Source organism: Tyto alba, unplaced genomic scaffold (assembly GCF_018691265.1).
Source record: "Tyto alba isolate M040663 unplaced genomic scaffold, T.alba_DEE_v4.0 Super-Scaffold_8, whole genome shotgun sequence".
Lineage (NCBI taxonomy): Eukaryota > Metazoa > Chordata > Aves > Strigiformes > Tytonidae > Tyto > Tyto alba.
Genome location: NW_024881329.1, coordinates 24,937,501 through 24,953,785, shown reverse-complemented (window position 1 = coordinate 24,953,785; position 16,285 = coordinate 24,937,501). Strand labels below are relative to the sequence as shown.

The window sequence follows — 16,285 nt, the reverse complement described above, 5'->3', positions numbered from 1 at the left end:
GGCTGCTGTCTCGCCCAGGCAGGGCTCCCAGCACAGCTGTCAGGGCTCCTCCCAGCTGACTCCCTGCAGGAGCTGGCACCCTTGGCCATTGCTTTCCCCTCCTGGCTTCCCCTGCTGCCTTCCCTTTTCTTGCTCCCCCCTTAACAGCTCTCACCTGCAGCAGGATCTAGTTGAAGGCGTCAAGCTGAGCAGGATCGGGCCTTCCAAGGCACCCACCTGCAGCCCTGAGTGATCCGTGGGATAAGCAGCAGCCTCTGCTGCGCTGCAGGGTCTGCAGCATCTCCTTTCTGTTTTCTCTCCCTTTGCCATCTGGGCAGATGCCAGCCCGGTGCCCTCGACTTCCAGCACGTACCATGCAGTGATCGGTGGGGTGGTTGCCGTCATTGTCTTCCTCCTGCTCAGTCTTCTCATCGTGTTGGGACACTACCTGATCAGACACAAAGGTACGGGGTAGGGGAGCTGCACGGGGCGAGCATGGAGCCGAGAGCCCGTGCCACGTTGGAGCAGGCAGCGCAGTGCGTGCTCCCCGCTCGGCGGGTCTTTGGGAGCAGGGCCGGGTCCCTGCAGCGAGCGGGCAGCAGGGGCAGGCGTGAAGGGGGCAGCTCCCTGTCCTGCAGACGTGCCCTGCATCCAGAGAAACCCAGCACAGCCAGCGGAGCCCTCCTGGGTTTGGGGGTGGCTGCCCATGCCTGTGCTGGCACCAACCCCAGCGTGGAGATGTCCCAGTGAGTCCTTGGAGCTGGACAGCACCAGGTGGAGGTAGCTCCTACCCCATTTCTCCAGCTCTCCTTCGTGGCTTGGTACCCACTGCCCCAGGACTGCCTATGCCACTGTCCCTGTCTGTGCTTGACCCCACCTCCTCCCTGTCCCTGCCCTCCTCACCATCCCTCAAGCCCTCTGCCTTCCTCTTCCTCCTTTCCCTCCACCATTTCCATCTCCCCATCCCTGGACTTTTCATCCGCCCAGCAGGTATGTGCATAAGACACGGGGAGACGGTCACATCCAGACATCGGCAAAACCCAGCAGAGGTGATGTGTGAGTAAGAGTCCCCCAATCCTGCCCTCCGAGCCCAGCAGAGCTGCCGCCTCTGCCCCACGCCATGCCGGCTCGGGGGCAGCCGGGAGTTGGAGCCTCCTTGCAGATGGAAGTTTTGCAGAGAAACCCTTGAGTTTTTTGAGGGGGAACAGGGACAGGAACGCGGAGAGGGGCGGACAGTGGGGAGGGCAGGAAACTTGCCTGGAAGTGAAAGCAGGGGCTGCCGCTTGCAAAGGGGGAGGCAGTTTCAACCTCTGGCTAGAGAAGACTGCGAAAGCCCAGGCAAGGCTCGGTCCCTGGGCAGGGCTTGGCCCAGGGAAACCAGTGACTTTTCCATTTCAGGCCAAGCCTCTCACCTCCGCTTTCCAGCCAGCCCTCGGGCTCTGCCACCAGGGCCCCTCCAGGCAGCCCAGCCTCCCCCTGCTTGCGTGGAAGCGGGATGCTGGCAGGGCCCTTCTATGATGCTGACCCCTTCTCCCCACCCAGGTACCTACCTGACCCACGAGGCCAAGGGGTCGGATGATGCCCCAGACGCTGACACAGCCATTATCAATGCAGAGGGCGGCCAAGCCAGTGGTGACGACAAGAAGGAGTATTTCATCTAGGGGCATCAGAGAGAGTGAGAAATGGAGCCAACAGACCCCGAATGAAACGGAAACCAGACCACAAACCCCACTCAACCCAACCGATTTTCTCTCGCGCCTGGCACGGGCAGACAGATGGACAGAGGGATGGCAGGACAGAGAGCAGAGAGCAACCGGCCTGAGACATGATGCTTCTTAAACTTGTACAAAACATTATTACTACAAACAGCGAAAGCCCTGGCCCCGTTTGCTTGCTTGCACCTCCATCCCTGCGACTGGCGCTCGCGCAAAACACAGACCAACCAGTGAGTGAGCGACTTTCCTTCTTCCTTTGGACGTTTGCTTTGGTTTCGTGGCTGCTCTTTGCTTTAGGCCTTTGGTTGGGATGTTGGGCTGGGGTTGATGTAGCTCTTTCCTTTGTTTCTCTCCATTTTGGTTTCTTTGACATCCAAGGATAAAATCAGCTCCAGGCTCTGGTGCAAGCTCGGGACAGCTGGGCAGCCCCTCTGTCGCAAACACTCGCCCCGTGCCTCCCACCAAGAGTCAGGACCCACATTCCCATTGCTCCCCCCAGCCTCGGCTGCTATGTGATGGCCCCAGCTGGGACAGGGAGTGCAGCCGGCAGGATGGGAGCAGGATACTGACAGGAAGCATCTCTGCCTCCAAGGTCTTGGCACGTGGCTGGCATCGAGCAGGGAGGGCCCCAAGCCCCTGCCCTGATTTTATCCTTGGTGGTTCTTGTCGAACAGTGTCCATTCAGGAGGAGAGCTGTCCTCGTGCAGTAGATGTGTGAAGGGGGGGTGAGCTTCCAGGGTGGGAACTGCTGAGGCCCCCAGAGAGACTGGGAGCTGCCAAGCACTGCAGCTCCCCGGTCCCACCCCAGCGGGAGGGGGGAGGGCAGAGGTTTGGGGGTGAATCCAGAGAAAAAGCCCCAACTTTACAAATTCTCAGATTGGAAATGTCAATTTAGACCATCTATTGAGATGTTCAGTGCAGGAGACCACCTGCGCTGGGAGCAGCAGGCAGAGCTGGGAGAGACGGTGGGCCTGCGGCCATTGCCACTTCCCTCTTTGCTGGGCTGGCCCTGGGGCCCCCAGAGCCTCTGGAAAGGTAGTTGAGACCCTGGGGGTGGCTTCAACCAGAGCTGACACAGCTGGTGGCACCACAGGAGCCGAGCTGGTCTGGAGATGACCTGCTCCCCAGCACAAGCGGTCCAGAGCAGCACAAGGCCTGGGATTTCTCTGGTGGAGATGTGCAGAGAGGCACTTCCCCAGCATCTGCTTCTTGGAGCTGGCTGTCCCCATTTCCTCCCCGGCCCCTTCCCAGGGCAGGTGTGAGCTTGGAAAAGGCTGTTTCCCTCTCAGCTCCAAGGGCTGCATCCAACAGCCGCTGAAATTCCCAGGTTTAGTGTCTTGGTGGTTTGTGCGTCTCCAAGAAGGTTTGGAGGGGGCTTGCCCTACCTCCTACTTGTTTTACTATCTCTTCCAAGACAAAAACAGCTTTTCCAACCCCTCCAGCATGTTCCCAGGGTCCACTTGGCCCACCCCAGCCACACGCCCACGGGATGGGAGTGCAGGAGGCTATGCACCAGCATCTGCAGGACACCCCTCAGCCCCCGGGGAGCCAGGCCCCATCCCTCACCCTTGGGATGAGGTTTTCCAGCTTCCCAGGATCCCAACATTTCTTGGTCTGAACACAAGGGGTTTGCAGGACCTGCCCTTCGGCTGGTCACCCCTTCAGTTTCGGGTTGTCTGGAGGAGAAGGGCCCTTTGGGAAGGAGCAAAAGCCCTCAGTGGTGTGGGTAACCTCACCATGGAGGTAGAGGAAGAGCTTGTGTCCTCTGCTGTGGGGTACCAGGTGCCCACGGGACAGGTAGTGTTGCTCACATCAAGACCCTGCAAGCACGTGGCACAAGGAGGATGCCTGTGGGAAAGCTATCGCAGAGCGAGCAGGGCTGGATGGGGCTCTAGGGCCAAACAGACGAGGAAGAAGAGGCATGGCTCAGTGGCAGGCACAGGGTGTGAACGAGCGATGTGTTTGTGGCACATGCGCAGATGGGACTAGATTCATTGTGGCTAAATCGTGTGTCAGGAGCACTCAGGCAGCAGGGTGTTACCACCTTGAGAGAGAAGTGCACGAAGCCTTTGTCAACATGGCGAAGAAAATCTGCAGTTTTCTTGATGTTGTTCCTCCCTTCCCATCTCTTTGGAGGAAGTCGTTGGCCTGGAGTCCCAACGGTAACTCTCAGCTTGTTTCAAAGGATGCAACCATTGCTGCCGGAGATAACACTGCAGATGTTGATGCTGTTAACTACTCCACTGCACACTGAGCATGTCTGAATGTGCGATCTGACGCTTTGCTGAAGATCTCTTAACATCCACTATCAAATAGACGTAATTCCTTCAAATAAAAATGCAAGGATGTGTTTTCAAGTACAATTTAATCTCATTGTAAGTCTACGTGCTGTAGATGGTTACAAAGAAAGCCCCAACCCAGGGGTGTGGGGGGGGAAGGGGTTAACTGGTCCCAAGGGAAAGGGATGTGGGAGCTGAAGCTGGACAGGGAGGTTTCTGCCTCTTCAAGGCAGTGCGGCACAGCCATGGCCATTTTCTCCCCAGTGCCACTGCTTCAAAGCTGCTTCGAGGGCTGGTGCCAGTGGTCGCCACTTTGCCCTGGTGTGAGAAGTCAGGATTTGGCCTTTTTGAGATGCTGCATGGTATGGGACGTGGCAGGATGCAGCACAGGGAGGACTGGGCACGGGCAGGGCATTGAGGCTTGCTTCCTGCGGCAGACATCAGCAAAGGATGGTCTGGGTCTCACCCCAAGTGGACCCCCTGTCCTGCTACATCCACGGCAAGAGGTTGAGCTATGGCCCCGGGCATCGCAGGTCCTGGGAGTGGTGGAAGCCTGAACGTGAGGCTGTGTCTTCAAGCGAGAACCAAAGGGCTTTGGCAGATGCGAAGGAGCAGTGGACCCACTACCGTGGGCATGAGGGTGATGGAGAGCCCGTGTCGCGTGTGCGGGGTGACATACACCAGGTAACATCTGTGAAGAGGGAGATGCCATGGGATGAGCGTGAGGGGTGATGGGGACACGGGAGGGTGCAGTGGTGGTGCACCCACCGTGCTGCTGGTGGAAGGTATGATGGGACACACCATGTTGTGAGCGTGATGGAGAAACCACTGCGAGTTTGAGGCCCTGATGAATAGATCACGTCATAGGTGTGAGGTGTGGTGGGAAGCACCATTTTGGGAGTCCAGGGGCATGGTGGGGTACACAGCGTGTTGAGTCTTTTGGGGTGATGAGTACACCGTGTCACAGGTGTGCAGAGGAACAGCTACACAGCAGGATGGGTGTCAGTCGTGAGCTGCACCACGCCATGAGTGTGTTAGGGTGATGTGAGGGAGGGGTGATGGGGTACACGCTGTGTTGGGGCTGGGACATGTCCTGTTGTACGTGTGCATGGCACTGTGGTACAGCAGGTCAGGGCTGTTGCGGGTTGAGTACACCGTGTCATAAGTACAAGAGGGGATGTGGGTCATGTGAAGGGGTGAGAAGCTACACCTTGGTGCTAGCATGGGGGTGATGCCACACACTGACGACACGGGGAGACGGTGGGGTACGTGGTGTCGCTGACGTGGCTGAGGGTGGATGCGCCGCACTGCAGAATGATGAAGCGATGGGGCAGGTGGTGCTGCTGGAGCAGTGACGTGAGGGACACGCTGTCACAGGGGAGAGGGGACACCAGGCTCCTGTCCGTCCCCACTGGCACCCAGCAAAGATGGGCAGTGTCACACTGTGGCTGGGAGAGCCCAGGGCACCAGCCGCCGCCCTGGGCCTCGGTGGCTCCTTCAGAAGCGGGGCTTCCTTGTTGGCCATGTAGGCAGGGGACCTGCAGCCCAATATCCTCTCCGTGCCACCGCAGCCACCCGTGCTGGGCCCAGGGCATCCAAACCGGGATGCAGCCAGGGCTGGCACTGGGGGAGCAAGGAGGGTGTGGGACCATGTGGCCCTCTTTTGTAGACAGGCCTATTCACTCCCGCTCACCAGCCCCAGCGAGGCTCCGGCTGCGTCCCAGCCAGCACTGAACTCTCAATAGACACGAAAGCCATATTTGTAGGGAGCTCTGGAGACGCCGTGGGGCGGCAGTGGGGCAGGGCAGAGGACGGTCTGTGTTGTTGTGCTGTGTTCTTGTATGTACATAAAAGGGAGACAACGAACGTCAATGTGACTTTATAACCTTTCTAATATCCTGTGCTAATCTCGGAAAATAATCCTATAAATATATCTGGATTACACACATTACCTGCCTGCACGTCTCTGCTTCTGCCTGCGCATGCTGGTTACTGCTGGGGTCCTGGAGGTGTCGTGGCCATGACCACCCAGGATTGAGGGGGATCCAGGGGCGCTGAGGCCGGGGGAGTGGGCAGACACAGCCCACCCCGCTGTACAGCGTGGGAGGGATGCAGCTGAGCCCATTGCACAGCCCACAGAGGCACAGCTCAGCCCCTTGATCCCTGGCCCCTCTCAGCCCTTTCACCCTCAAATTCCCCCAGCCTAGTCCCCGAGATCCCCACCGCAGACGCCCAGACTCTGACCCTCCACTCCTCCCAAATTACTAGCCCCCGCCAAATGACAGTAACCCTCAATCCCAATCCCCTGAGCCCCCTCCAGGGATGCTCCTACCAGGCATGAGGGCCACCAAGTGCCATCGGCCCATGCTGGTTCCCTGCGAAGCTGGGCTTGCTGCCTGCTGCAGCCCAGGGAGCCCGTGACTCAGTCCCGGTGCCACAGGGTGACCCCACAGGATCTGGCCTCGCAACAGGGCTTCCCAAGGAAGGGCTGTGGATTTCCTTGCTGTAGGGGAGCGGGAAAGCACCACATGCCCAGGCTGCGCTGCCGTAGGGTCTCCTCAGCAGCTGCCTGCACCCTGCACCCGCACCACCCACCCTACGCCCCAGAGTCAGGCTTGCATGCAGCCTGCATCCCTGGGATGAAACCTGCATTCCTGAGCCCAGGCCAGCAGTAGGAGCATCCGCACAGCCAGGGTGCCTGTAAATACAATCCTTAATTAATTTAAAGTGTTCTGCCAAGAAGCAGTTGTTTCCTGCTCAAGAAATTGCAGGCTTGCGCTGGCAGCTCACTGTCTTTACCGTCAGCAGTGGCCCGCCTGTTTCCGTCAGGCCCTGGCAAAGGAGATGGCCAGGCCAAGGGGGCTGCTGTTAACAAGGCAGCTCTTATCTCGTTACCGCAGTCCCTCGCCTCCCTCTCGAGCAGGAGGAGCAGAGGCCGAGGGAGCACAAGTGGAGCAGGCACTGCCGCACAACACGGCTCTTGGAGAGCGTGCACCCCTGAGTGAGTGTGCACCCCTGAGCGTGCAGCCCTGAGTGTGCATGGCTGGGCACAGTGCCCTGCAGTGAGCGCGCCTGGCTGAGCAGTGCCCACCACGCACAGCACCCATTGGAGACCTGCAAACACAGAAGAGAGGGTGCTGTCCTGGGACACCCATCATGGGCAACTGCATCCCACTGGTGAGTGCCTCTCCCCTCCCCTGATGCTTCTCCCCGGTGATTTTCCATCCTGCTGGACATGAGGGCTGGGGCCAAGTGGGTGCACAGTGGTCGTCAGGGCCACAGCTTGCAGCAGGTGCTGCTGGCAAACACTTGCAGATGGCTCGGTGGGGTTTGCACCCACCCGCTGAGTGTCTGCAACCCTCCTCTGAGGCTGTAAGAAAATTTGTACTTTGATGCACCGTGGGGTCAGCCTGGGACAATCCTACCTTCCCAAGGTATCAACAGCAAGTGGCCTCCCCTCGCCCTGCAGCATGTCCCTCCCTAATAAATCACCCTGCTCAGCCTGCACCAAATCCCCTGGCACCAGTGGGGCAGCAGCCCATCCCCGGGGAGGTCTCAAACAATGCCATGGGATGCAGGCACCAGCAGTGGACCAGGCATATCCCTGCCTGATGCCCTCCACTCTCATTCACAGACCCCCCGCGTCCTGGAGAGCAAAAACTCCCTGGACCTGATGGAGATCATGGGCAACTTCTCCTATGACGACAGCAACATGACTGTCCTGGACTACGATGCTGCACCCTGCCACAACCAGTACTGTCCCTTCTTCCAGCGCGTGGCCCCCACCTTCCTGGCCGTCACCTGTGCCGCAGCTGCCCTGAGCACTGGGGCGCTGCTGGTGGCACTGGCCAAGCGGCCCCACACCTGGGGTTGGCCCCAGAGCCGAGCACTGGTGGCCCAGCTGGCAGTGGGGACAGGTCTCTTCGCTGCCCTGCTGCCGCCAGTGGCAGTGGGCATTGGGCAGGGCTGGCGGCTGGGCGCAGGGCTGTGCAGGCTCACCCACTTGCTGTGGCACTGGAGCCTCTTCGCGCAGGGTCTGCTGGTGGCCAGTGGCTCCTGCAGCACCGCCTGGTGCCGCTGGGACCCCCAGAGCCGGTGGCTGGCCGTGGCTGTGTGGGCTGGGGCATTGATGCTGGCAACGCCAGCAGCTTTTGCCGGTGGCATGGTGGCAGCCCCAGAGACGAGCTGCATCCGCCGGAGCGTGGACGTCCTCTCCCCAGTGTACCTGCTGCATCTCACCCTCTGCCTCTGCCTCTTCTTGCTGCTGCCAGCAGTGCTGCTGGTGGCCATGCTCGCTGTGCCAAAGCTGAGGGCGGGCTGGGAGCCAGGTGTCACTGTGAGCTGGTTCTTCTTTGGGCTCTGGGTGCCTTACGGCGTGGGGCTGGCTGTGGATTTCCTCCTGCAAGCCCAGCTGCTGCAGCCCACCTGCAGCACCTTTGAGCACTTCGACTACGTGCTGGGGCTGAGCGAGGGGCTGGGGGTGCTGCACTGCTGCCTGGGGCCCGCAGTGCTGCTCACCACCTGGCTCTGCCGGCACAGGGCCGGTGCCAGCGGCAGCTGCTGAGCTCCTGCTGCTGCAGCCAAGGGCTTCAAGCGTCCCCCAGCACTGTCCCCTCTCCCCACAGTGTCCCCACCAGCCCTGCAGCTTCTGCCCCGCAGGCAACATGGGCCCATTATGTGCCAGACTTGTCACCTCTCCTTCCTCCATCCCCTTCCTTGAGGTCTCAGCCCCACTGTTTGTGGCCAGACACCCCGATTTACTCCATGGAGCTAGCCCTAGGGCGCCTCAAGCATCTCCTCAAGCCCCAGGGGGTTGTCAGCCTCAGGCTCCTGGACGTTCATGGGGATGCCCAAGACTCAGCCCCAGCTTCCCCAGCTCCACAGGGACATTTTGGCAGGCAGAAAGGGCAGCGGCGATCTGAAGCGACAGGTTTTTTCACTCCCTCCTGACAAGCTGAGATAAGCGTCATGTCTAAGATCAGCCAGTGGGAATTATATACAATATATATGTTTGCCAGAGCTGCTTGCCAGGTTCGGTTAATGGCAGGGGTTGGGAGGTACGGGAGGGTACAGAGGGGTGACATCCGCCACCTCCGGCCAGGCTCCCGTGGGCCAAGGAACAGGAAGTAGGAGGTGTGTGCTCCTTGTGCCTCCAAACTAGCAGGAAAAGCTCATAATGAAGCTCTGCAGTCTATTAGCGGGAAATGGAGTGATTTATATCCAGCGCTGGAGGCATCAGCCACAGTCCATGAGGGACAGCCACGTGCGGTCACAAGGCACACAGGATGTGAAACGGCTGTGGATGGAGACCTGGAGGGGGTGATGGGGAGGCACGAGCCTGAGGCCAGGACCTGCCCATCCGCAGGATCCAGGGCCCAGCATGGGGGTACACAAGGAGATGCCCCAGCTGAGCCAAGCCCTGTGGGACCTGGGGGATCACCCACAGCAAATTGAAGGACTGACGCAGTGGGGAATGAGCTCTCATCATCCCCAAAAAGGGGTTGGCCAGCCATGGCCGAGAGCATCCCACTGTTGCCCTGCCACCCATCCCTCCGTAGCATAACTGTGCAAGGGCCCCACAAGCCCATCCAGGACACCTCACTCAGCCCAGCACCATCATTATGGAGCCCCAGGACAGACAAAATCCACCCCTTTCCCAAGCAGGTTGTATCCAGGCAGGGGGCACAGCATGCTGTGCACCAGCCCTATCTGCTCATAACACACACGGACATCCTCAGAGGACGTCCAGACCACAGACACCCTCTGAGGACACCAGACCCTCAGCCACTCAGCTTTGCTGCAGTTTCTTCTGCCACCTGGTGTCCACGGCTCTGGCTTCAGGCTCCATCCCTTTGGCTGGGACAGGGCGAGTAGAGTTCAGGGATGTGCCGGAGAGCCATGGGTCAGGGCAAGGCGGCCAGGGGCAGCTTTCCCACTGTGCCTCTCGGACGAGCCAGGATCACACCAGGTCAATCCCACAGGGAGCTTGCCCTGGGCTATGGGACAAGAGGACCACAATGAAGCCACGCGGCTGGGGTGCCCCCCGCCACCCGGGTGGGCACGCGCCTGGGACACAGTTCCAAGGACAGCCCCGTGCAGGCGGGTGACCTAGAGTCTCGCGGCATGGCCGCATGACAGCGTGAAATCACCCCTCCTGGGCATGCCACGCTGGTGGGGATGGGATTGGGGGAACGCAGCTCCCCTCCCACCCTCCGGCCCATAAACGTGGTGGGCAGCACCCCTGCACCAAGTCCTCTGCTGGCACTGACCGCAGCGCCTGGGACCATGGGTCAGCTGCGGCTCTGGCTTGCCATCCTGGTCGGGCTCTCGAGGATCGTGGCCCAGGAAGGTAGGGGCAACACTGGGGGACAGGAGCTGGGGGGGGACCATGGCAGCAGCTCTCAGGGCCCTTTGTGTCATGCCAGAGCCCGGATAGCAGGGCTGGAGGATGCTGGAGCAAGGCTGGGGTCAGCAGAGGGGATGTCATGGATGCAGAGTCACCCAGGGGGGATGGAGGAAGGTTCAGAGGCAGTCAGAGGGGGCTGCAGGACACCCCGACCTCCCGCCGCATCCCTTCTCTCACCCCTCAGACCTGTACAGAAAGGTGTTTGTCTTCCGGAAGGACCCCAGTGATGCCTACGTGGTGCTGAGGGCCAAGCTCGAGCAGCCACTGCAGAATTTCACCGTGTGCCTGAGGTCCTACACCGACCTGACCCGGCCTTACAGCCTCTTCTCCTACGCCACCAAGGTGCAGGACAACGAGATCCTCCTCTTTAAGCCCAAGCCTGGCGAGTACCGGCTCTACGTGGGGGGCAGGTTTGTCACCTTCCGCGTCCCGGAGGGCCGTGGGGACTGGGAGCACGTCTGTGCTAGCTGGGAGTCAGCCACTGGCATCGCTGAGTTTTGGCTCAATGGGAAGCCCTGGCCCCGCAAGGGGCTGCAGAGGGGCTACACGGTGGGGGTGGAGGCGGCCATCCTACTGGGGCAGGAGCAAGACACCTTCGGAGGTGGCTTTGACGTCTACAACTCCTTCTCGGGCGAGCTGGCCGACGTCTACCTGTGGGACACGGGGCTGTCCCCGGACAAGATGCGAGCTGCCTACCAGTCCCTGCGCCTGCCGCCTGCCGTCCTGGCCTGGAAGAGCCTGAGCTACCAAGTGAAGGGCGATGTGGTGGTGAAACCCCGGCTCCGGGAGGCGCTGGGGCCATGACAGCCGGCTGGATCCGGGGCTGGGGCAGCCTCAGCCCCCACTCTCCCCTCTCCGTCCCCATCACCCCTTCGCTTCTACAACCCCGCAAGAAGGTGCCATCTGTGCACCCCAGACAGGGAGCTCCAGTCAGGAGACAGCTTGGATGGAACTGGGGAGGGCTGGGGGCATCGCTCAGCCTGGCAGGGTTCCCCCGAGTGCCAGCACCTGTCACCAACCCATCACCGATGCCTGGGGCACCCCTTCCCTTCCCCACGCCCCCCTGATCTGCCCCACGGCCAGCTCCCACATGGGCAGGACATGGATACACCAGCTCCAGCGTTGCCCAACCACACACCACACAGCAGAAGAGGTTAGGGACAGGCAAGTAGGGGCTCAGAGCCCCGGGGGCTGCAGGACCCATCCCCAGTGCCCATCCCCATGTATACCTGCTGTCCCCAGGCTCCCTGCCAGCCCGCTGGATCTGCAGGCTCCTGGGCAGGCAAACTGGCCCGAAGTCCCTCACCAGATTGCCAAACAGCCCCGTGGGTCAGTGGCCCCTCAGGGGATGAAGGTGCAGTGGGGAGCAGTGGGGAGCAATGGGTGGGGGAGCAGTGGGGCACCCGGATCTCTGCAGAGGAGTGCAGTGGGTGCAGCGAGGGGTGCAGTGGGTGCTGTGGGAGGCACAGGGGTCACGCAGTAGCTGTGCAGTGGAGGAGGCACCTGGAGCTCTGCAGAGGGGTGCAGTGGGTGTAGCACAGTGAAGTGGGGGCGCAAAGGGGTGCAGCGGGGGTGGGAGGAGGAGACGTGACGGCAGTGTAGCAGGAGCCGAAAGGGGCACCCTTGAGAGCCACAGTGGGGGTGGCAGAGCGGGGGTAGCAGGCACACAGTGCCAGGCACCATGAAGAATGCCGCAGGGCCACAGTGGGGGCTGCATTGGTGACACAGGGCTGCCGCAGGCCGGTGGAGCCAGGCCCCACGGGTGGGTACAGGGATACCTCCCCACCCAGCATGGCTCTTCTCTCTGGGTGCTGCAGAAATAGTGGCTGCCCAGATCCAGGCTCACCCACCGGCACCCACCCCGTGCCGATGCTCTCCTGAGAGGTGACAGGGGACCCTGGGTAAGGCACTCCCCACCCTCCCATGGCCTCTGGCATGTCACCGGCGTGGGGCAGGCAGCTCCAGCATCCCCGGACCTGTGGTCAGTGGGAGAGGGCTGGGGAGGAAGCACCATGGTCCCTCTGTGTCCCTCCCACCCCATTACATGGTCATCTGAGTGACACCCAGCCCGGCTCAGCCCCCAGGAGTTCCTGTGGGAGAAAGAAGACGTGACCCTCTGCAGAAAGGCCCCAACAACATCCTCCTCTTCCCACTTGGGCACCTACATCTGCACGGCCACTAGCTCGATGGGTACCACTGTGGCCACCTACAACCTGTGGATACACGGTAGAGAGAGGACCAAGGGGGTGGCTGGGGACAAGGGCTCTTCCCCTCCTTCCCACAGCTTGTCCTCACCACCCTGTGCCCCTGCCGCCCCGTATCACAGCCCACGCTTGGCCAGTCTTGGTGGTGGAAGCCACCTCTGGGGCTGATGCTGGAGGCTACCTCCAGAATGGTGGTGGCTTCTTCGCTGGCACGCTGCAACCATTTCCCCTTGGGGGACTTGGCTGGATGCCTTCGCCGTGGCAGGAGCAGCCATCCCTTTCTCACCTCTCTCAGACCCGACCTACGTGTTGGTGTATCCCCAAGAGACCAAAGACTCCCATGTGCTGGTGAGGGCGAAGCCGGAGCAGCTGCTGCAGAATTTCACGCTGTGCCCAAGGTCCTACACTCCCGGTCAGGGTGGCCAGCAAGTGCTGGGTGAGACGCGATTGCCATGGGGGCTGTGTTGTCCCCCACTTCCCTGCTCTGTAACCCCCTCCAAAGCCACCTAGTGTCACATAAATGAAAAAAATGGGTTTGAAAAGCAGCAATGGTGTTTGGCAGCCAAATCGAAGCCCATCAAAGCTCAGTGTGGCTCAGGTAATTAATCCGGGCTCAGAAACCTTGTCAGGGTGAGGGTCAGCGGGAGAGGAGGGAGGGAGAAGGGGCTGCTGCCAGCCCAGGGGCCCCGCTCCTGTCCTGGGGGCGCTGGGGCCAGGCCGAGTGGGGGGACAGAGACCAGGCACCCCCTTGCCCAGTGCTTGGGGGGTAGCCCCGTGTCCCGGAACCCGGGGGGTGCAGTCCCGGTGCCCCCGGGGGGCGCGGCCCCGCGTCCCGGTGCCCCCGGGGGGCGCGGCCCCGCGTCCCGGTGCCCCCGGGGGGCGCGGCCCCGTGTCCCGGCGGCCGGCGCGGCCCCGCGTCCCGGTGCCCCCGGGGGGCGCGGCCCCGCCTGGGGCGGAAGGCCACTGCCCGCCCTCACCGCCGCGCTGGGCAGCCGCTGCCCGGGGCCCGCTCCGCCGCCGCGGAGCCTCCCCGGTACGGCGGGGCGGGAGAGGCCGGGGCTCGCCGGGCGCGGCCTGCGGGGACCGGCCGGGCCGGGGCGGGGCCCCGCTCGCGGCGGGCGGCGGGAGCCGGGCCTGCGCGGGGGGGGGGGGGGGTCCGGCCGCGGTGGGGGTGCTGCAGAGACGGGCCTGGTCGGCGGGCACGGGCCGGGGGGTCGCGGTGGGGCTGAACCGGGGACCCCGGAGTGTGGCCAGAGGGTCCCGGCGGGTCTGGCTGCGGTCCGGGGGGGCGGCCCGAGCAGAGGGGGAGGCGGGCGGCTGGCAGCGGCCTCGCTGTGACCCGGGAACGCGGCGGCGCAGGCCCTACAGTGCCGGTCCCCGCAGGTGATGGCGGCGTCCGAGCCCCCCAACTTCTCGTGGGTGGCGGAGGGGCGGCTGGCGGGCCTGGCCATGCCGCGGGAGCCGGGCCACTACCGGTTCCTGCTGGGCCAGGGCGTGCGGCACCTGGTGTCGCTGTCGGAGCGGGCCCCCCCGCACCACGGGTGCTGCCCCGCCATCCAGCTCCACCGGCTCCGCGTGCCCGACTTCAGCCCCCCGACCCCTGCGCAGATCCAGGGCTTCCTGCAGCTGGTGGAGGAGGCCAACGCCCGTGGCGAGGTATGCCGAGGTCTGGCGGCCGCTCGGGGTGACACTGCGGGAGGGTGACAGCTCGGGAGGGAGGCGGCGGCCCCCGGGGAGAGGTTCCACCGAGGGGGTGACACCGGGGGGGGGGGGGGCAACGGCTGTAGCACCGAGGGGTGATGCCGAGGAGCGCGGGGGGCCGCAGCAGGGATGCCCGCGCCCCTTCGCGCCGGGGCCGCTGACGGTGCGGCGCCGGCGGCCAGGCTGTGGCGGTGCACTGCATGCTAGGGCACGGCCGCACGGGCACCATGCTGGCCTGCTACCTGGCGAAGGCGCGGAGGATGGATGGCGGCGACGCCATCCGGGAGATCCGGCAGCTGCGGCCCGGATCCATTGAGACGTGGGAGCAGGAGCAAGCTGTGATCCAGTTCTGCCGGAGTGTTCGGTAGGTGCAGCCCCACTGCATGGAATCCTGTCTCTGGAGGGGCTCCTCCTCCTCGTGCCGCGCCAGGGCCGTGGCTGCTGGTGAGCTGTGGCTCCCAAAGCCCGGCTCGCCAGCGGGATCTGCCCCACCACAGCGCTGGAGAGGACAGTGAGGAGGTATGAGCGCGACCGTCTCCCTGGGGCAGCGTGTGCCGGACGGGTTCAATGGAGACAGTCCCTCCGAAATGGTGGGGGCCTTTACCAGCCCTGAGATGCTGCCATCTGTCCCCTGCTGCATTAAAGGACTGTCCTGTGGCTTCTCTCCGGGTCTGTGTGTGGGGAACCGGTGGGCAGCACATGTGCTTGTGGCTCTGCCAGGTTCCCCGTCACCCCGCTGTGCCACCGGGCTTGGTTGGCAGCCACACCCCGGGTGGGGGGGGGTCCTGGCTCATGAGGATTGTGAGGGTCTGTGCTTCAGGCATCGGCAGGCAAGCCCCAGAGTTGGTCGTCCAGCAAAGCAGTGATGCCACGTGGAGGGCGGCAGCCGCCTCAACGCATGTGGGCTGGCCCAGGACATTGATGCTTGAAGTGTAGCTTGGATGGAATTTAGACATCTCTGTCCACAAGTCCAATCCTGAAAACGTCTTCTCAGCTGCTCTTAACCTTGGTGGCATTTAAATCCTAAGTGCAAGAAGTGTCACTGTCCCTGCTCTCGGGAGCACGGCACACGAGTGGGAGTGCCCAGCACTCCCTGGAAATGAGCACAGTGTCCATGCCTGGGGCTGGCAGAACCATCACCTCTGCCAGGCAGCTCCACGGCCCACAGATGTTGCTCTGAAACGCCAAAATGTCATCGTCCTCCCTCGGGAGCACAGCACCAGGGTGGTGACACCAGGCACAGCTGACAAGATGGCTGTGCCCTGCTCAGAGCCATGGCTGGAGGCAGCTGTCTGTCTGAGGGCAGCTGTAGCACCCCAGTGTCCCCCTCTTCTGGACCCAGCTCCTCACACATGGCCTGGGGTGGGACCAGCGGGGATGGAGGCGGTGACCCGGGGCGGGGGGGGGGGGGGAGCAGGGGAGGGGTGTTTCTCCACAGGGTGCAGGGCACCCCAAAAGGCCGGAGGTAGAAGGCAGCCCGTGGCTCTGGAGATCTGACACCACATCAAGATGGGGGGACATCCAGGGGTGCTCGCGCTCGGCGCCGGCTGGACCCGTTGCCTGGGGCACAAGTGGCTGGGGGGTGGCCAGGAACAACAGGGACAGAGCAGCACTGTCCAGCTGTAGCGCTTAAGCCTGTGGGAGCTGCAGGGCTCACATGGGCCCGTGAGATGCAGGAAAGCAGCTTAACTGCAGAATTATTTACTTTAACTCCTCTTACTTTAGCTCTGTCCTTAATAGTCTCCCAGGCTCAGGAGGCCGGGCTTACGGGGGGGTCTGTGGACCCCTGCCCCAGGGAAGGGGGGCCGAGGTGGGGGGCTGTGGCCCATCGTCCCCATCCCAGTGCTCAGCATGGCTCCTGAGGCTGAGTGGTGCCGCCGAGCGGGGCCCGGCCAGGCGTGCACAGTCTGGCACAGCCACGCTCCACCCTCCATGCCAGGCTCCATCATGGCATCAGGATGCAGGGGATGTCCCAGGAGGCCTCCCAGAGCCCCCAGCCTG

General features: G+C 62.6%; 3 protein-coding genes across 10 annotated transcripts in view; all 3 read left to right on the top strand.

Moving 5' to 3' along the window:
* The window catches only part of CADM3 (cell adhesion molecule 3), a 33,741-nt gene extending 20,613 nt beyond the window's left edge, over positions 1 to 13,128 (top strand). For 2 of the 7 annotated variants that reach the window (XM_033005819.2, XM_042784738.1), the window contains 3 exons: positions 318 to 443; positions 970 to 1,035; positions 1,522 to 5,921. In XM_033005819.2, coding sequence (XP_032861710.2) covers positions 318 to 443; positions 970 to 1,035; positions 1,522 to 1,640 — 311 coding nt within the window. In that variant the 3' untranslated portion in view covers positions 1,641 to 5,921. The other 5 variants (XM_033005822.2, XM_033005823.2, XM_033005820.2 and 2 more) reach the window with 4 other exon arrangements.
* Positions 6,896 to 8,562, top strand: ACKR1 (atypical chemokine receptor 1 (Duffy blood group)). Its single transcript, XM_033005824.2, has 2 exons — positions 6,896 to 7,150; positions 7,608 to 8,562. Exons 1-2 carry the CDS (start codon positions 7,130 to 7,132, stop codon positions 8,535 to 8,537), a joined length of 951 nt encoding a protein of 316 aa, XP_032861715.2. The 5' UTR covers positions 6,896 to 7,129; the 3' UTR covers positions 8,538 to 8,562.
* Positions 13,129 to 13,523: 395 nt separating the features above from the next.
* Positions 13,524 to 14,941, top strand: LOC122152555 (dual specificity protein phosphatase 23-like). Of its 2 annotated transcripts, XM_042785129.1 has the most exons (4): positions 13,524 to 13,616; positions 13,967 to 14,239; positions 14,467 to 14,648; positions 14,782 to 14,941. In XM_042785129.1, exons 2-4 carry the CDS (start codon positions 13,970 to 13,972, stop codon positions 14,807 to 14,809), a joined length of 480 nt encoding a protein of 159 aa, XP_042641063.1. In that variant the 5' UTR covers positions 13,524 to 13,616; positions 13,967 to 13,969; the 3' UTR covers positions 14,810 to 14,941. The 2 variants fall into 2 exon arrangements, with proteins under 2 accessions (XP_042641063.1, XP_042641064.1); XM_042785130.1 differs by lacking the exons at positions 13,524 to 13,616; positions 14,782 to 14,941 and having other exon boundaries at positions 13,713 to 14,239; positions 14,467 to 14,652.
* Positions 14,942 to 16,285: the final 1,344 nt, after the last annotated feature.